This window comes from Solanum verrucosum, unplaced genomic scaffold (genome assembly GCF_900185275.1).
Source record: "Solanum verrucosum unplaced genomic scaffold, falcon-dt-bn FXZP01000064.1, whole genome shotgun sequence".
Lineage (NCBI taxonomy): Eukaryota > Viridiplantae > Streptophyta > Magnoliopsida > Solanales > Solanaceae > Solanum > Solanum verrucosum.
This window is the reverse complement of record NW_026020144.1, coordinates 287,672-291,323: the sequence shown is the minus strand read 5'-3', so window position 1 is coordinate 291,323 and position 3,652 is coordinate 287,672. Positions and strand designations below refer to the sequence as shown.

The following is a 3,652-nucleotide window of genomic DNA, read 5'->3' as shown; positions in this document are numbered from 1 at the left end:
TACAACAAACATTAATACTTCAACATACTAATCAGCACTTATCGTACGTTTCAAAGAGGATTTACTTACTATAGAATTGTAATCTCATGCTTAAGGTCTATAATTTACCCCCTTAGTATAACAGACCAAAACAGTTGATCAGATAAATGCTAAGAAAGCAAAAAAGAGAAAACTCAAATTCAAAGGCAAGTGAGAATGAAGCACAAGGTAGAGTAAAGCAACTTAGTGAATTGAAGGAAAAAAAGAGCAGAACATACCTAGTAGAATTCACACAAAGAAGAGTGTCAAGTCAGCGTGCCCTTACTCTTATAGCAGCTGAGTAGAACATACCTAGTAGAATTCACACAAAGAAGAGTGTCGAGTGAGTGTGCTCTTACCCTTACAGCAGCTGATGAGGGCATGTGAAAGCAGGTGTTCCAGCTAGGACTGACATTACAAATCAACCTTGAGATGAAAACACACATCTCTGCTTCCCTTTGACTGTTTGAATCTGTCATGTATCTTTCTTTGCACATGACATAAAAATACAAAATGCCAATACTACTTTTCTAGGTAAAACAAAATCTAGTAGGACTCCTCAAATTCATTTTTGCATTTCTCCATACAGCAAATCCATTTCTACTTCTCATTTATTTTCTTCTAACAACATCCTGAAGAAGATAGCCTCTTCAGAATCAATCAAGAAGCAAACTTGAACTATATAAAATGCTCTTTTAGGTATTTTTTTCTTCAGAAAGTTAGGTTCCAATTATGAAAAAAAGATCATCATAAGTGGGTTATTTCTTCATTTGGACCAAGATGAAATAGGGAACAATTTAAACTGTACTTGCTCTATTTACATGTCAAAACATGTCATCGTCTGAACCATACATAATCTACAAGTTTAGTAAACACAGCAAATTAGCCATCAGCCCACCACTAATCATAACAAGAAATCCAAGAGCAGACAGCTTTCTGTGGTGGGTTCTGTCTTAAATGGTTGTTTACATGAACTACCAGCTACTGTTCGTATTTCATTACAACAGCTTCAAAAATGCCATCTGATCTGAAATTTGGTGAAAACAACCTCGGATCGACAGGCCCGGGCAAACTAAAGGAGACGGTGAAAGCACCAGATGGACATTGTTGCTGAATTTTCATATCAAAGACCCGAGAATATCTTGAGACGGTTCTCCCACCAGTTGATGTCACCCCCCGAATAAGGACCTTTCCATCTTTTTCAATCTCACAGTTGAACTCACCTGCAACAAGGAGTTAAAGTGTTCATAATCAGGGAAGTTTGTGAAACTATTTGCACCAATAGATACAGTCTATAGTAAAATCAGAAAACAGGATCAGTCAATAATTGCCCATATATTTCTTTCTCAAATAGACATCACGAGGTAGCATTACAAACTTAACATAGGAATATGGTTGTTAGATTAATCTTTTTGTTTATAATGGACTACATCCATGAATCAATCCTAGCTGAGTCTGCATTAGGAAAATGAACAAGTTACACATAGCAATTCCCATCTATTAGTTTTAATTTCTGTCAAAATGGTATCCTATCATAAGTGAAAACATTAAATGCACAACATTAAATTCATAGCAGACTCATCCGCATCCCATAACTGCAATCAGAGACATGCAGTATAATGAACTTCCCAATTCAAGCCATATTCCTCATATTCAGCATGCTTCCAACACTATATATTGTGACTGGATGTGGATTTCATTGCATGCAATATGATAAGTTCCTCGGCTGATGGTCAGTGGTAGAAAAAGATCAGCAACATAGATGTTATGTGATACTTCCATGAATATCTGTGGCACCATTGACTCACAAGGCCTTATTCATATAATAGAGTAAATCAGTCAAAGGGCAACCATATGCGATTGGTCAAAAGCACAAGCTTCATGAACTACTCTTGCTTTAGGTCCTTCTGCAGTTACAGCTTGGTAGTATCAGTTCTGTAATATCTGATTCACATAGAATAATTACCAAGATCTCGGCTGACTAAGACCTTAAAGCAGATTAGCACATTCAAACAGATTACAGAAACGCAACAAGTAAAAGGTAAAGTAACAAACCAGGATCTTTCTTGACTCCAGGTAGAGCAATACGAAAATAGTAAGCAGATATGCTAACACCAATATCAACAACTCCAACAGGTGGTCCAGTTACTCCTTTGCATGCCGTTCCAGTCAAGATAGCAGGGGTCCCCGAGATACATTCTTCCAAGTTGGGAAGAGGGAGAAGTGACATCATGCAAGGCCTATCTACACCACTGGTCATTGTATCAGAATGGGGCCTCTTTTTCACACTGTCTTCCATCTTCATCAATGATGTACCATTTTCAGCAGAGTCTTCCCCATTCGATTTCTCCTTGGACTGCTTCCAAATTATTCTCTTAACCTTCTTTTCAGGATGTAAGCATTCCATGTTTGACATTTACTGACTTTCCATGTTCACCATGTCTTTCATCAGAAACATACTGTAAGCATTCAACAGTTATCCAACTTCCAAACTAATTCTGCCATCAAAAGAAGCAAGAAGAACTCAGGTAGGAAAAAGGTCAAAAAGAACAACTACCATAAAAGGTTGAAACTGGAAAAAAGAAAGAACCCTAGGGCATGAAAAGAATTCAGAGAAATACTGTAATATGCAAGTTATACTACTTCATATAATCTATAAGCAAGTTTATTACAGAATGTGCAAATACCTAGGAGAAGTGCTTTTAGTAGCTATATGCTATGGTAATACCCAGTGTCAAGAGGCCGAAAAATAAAGAAAAGAGAGATGAAGTGAGTTTAGTGACACGTTTAGCAGGAACTGACCCTGAACATAAGCAAGCTACTTAGTGTAAAGCATTAACCGAACCTCCAGGATCAACAGATGTTCTATAAGCTACCAAACCACTGAGCATAAGCAAGCTACTAAATGTAAAGCATTAACCAAATCTCCAGGATCAACGGATTTTCTATAAGCCATTAATCGCTGGTTTATAACATGTCACCAGCACATTTGTAGAGGAGGGATTCAAATAGAAGAAACTAACTCCCAGGCTGGTATCAACCTTACTAGCAGTTGAAAACATAAATTAGAAAAAAATTGGAGAATTAAGTTAGTTCATGACATCATAATAGGCATCTACATTTACTGGCACTAACACAATAGGGAAATCAGTTATTTGTTCAATCCACATGCCTAGCCTGTGTGGGACAAAAACTACTTAGGTTTAAAAAAGGTCTAGTGTGCCATGGAGAATCGTATTTTCTGGTTACATCATTCAATTGTAACGTTAACAAAATCAGCCTTGGTCGACTATCTATTACTGCAAGCATGAGCCACTTCTGGAAGCAATGTTCAAATCTCCCTATCATCAGCCAACTTCTCAAAGGCATCCAAAGGACCACGTTCAGCTAAAGAAATGAAATGCATTAATATGTTTAACCAACATATTTTACTTAGTAAAAATTTAAGCACAAAAGTAGAAAAGAAAAAAACTTCTCGTTCATTGTTCACATCAAATCAGGTAGTACTATTAGTTAGTTCTAATTCTTCCAAACAAGTGTTGGTTATGACATGCTATTTCCTTTACTTGATTTCTAGCATAATTAATTTGGTTCATAATGATCAACTGCAAATTTCATCCTAAGGTCAGCAACT

General features: G+C 36.8%; 1 protein-coding gene across 1 annotated transcript; it reads right to left on the bottom strand.

Moving 5' to 3' along the window:
• Window positions 1–804: 804 nt before the first annotated feature.
• LOC125827965 (increased DNA methylation 3-like) lies at window positions 805–2,943 on the bottom strand. The gene is made up of 2 exons (XM_049507299.1): window positions 2,074–2,943; window positions 805–1,241 (listed from the first exon to the last, which is right to left on the bottom strand). The coding sequence occupies exons 1-2, from the start codon at window positions 2,432–2,434 to the stop codon at window positions 1,000–1,002; spliced, it is 603 nt and encodes a 200-aa protein (XP_049363256.1). The 5' UTR covers window positions 2,435–2,943; the 3' UTR covers window positions 805–999.
• Between the last annotated feature and the right edge of the window lie 709 nt (window positions 2,944–3,652).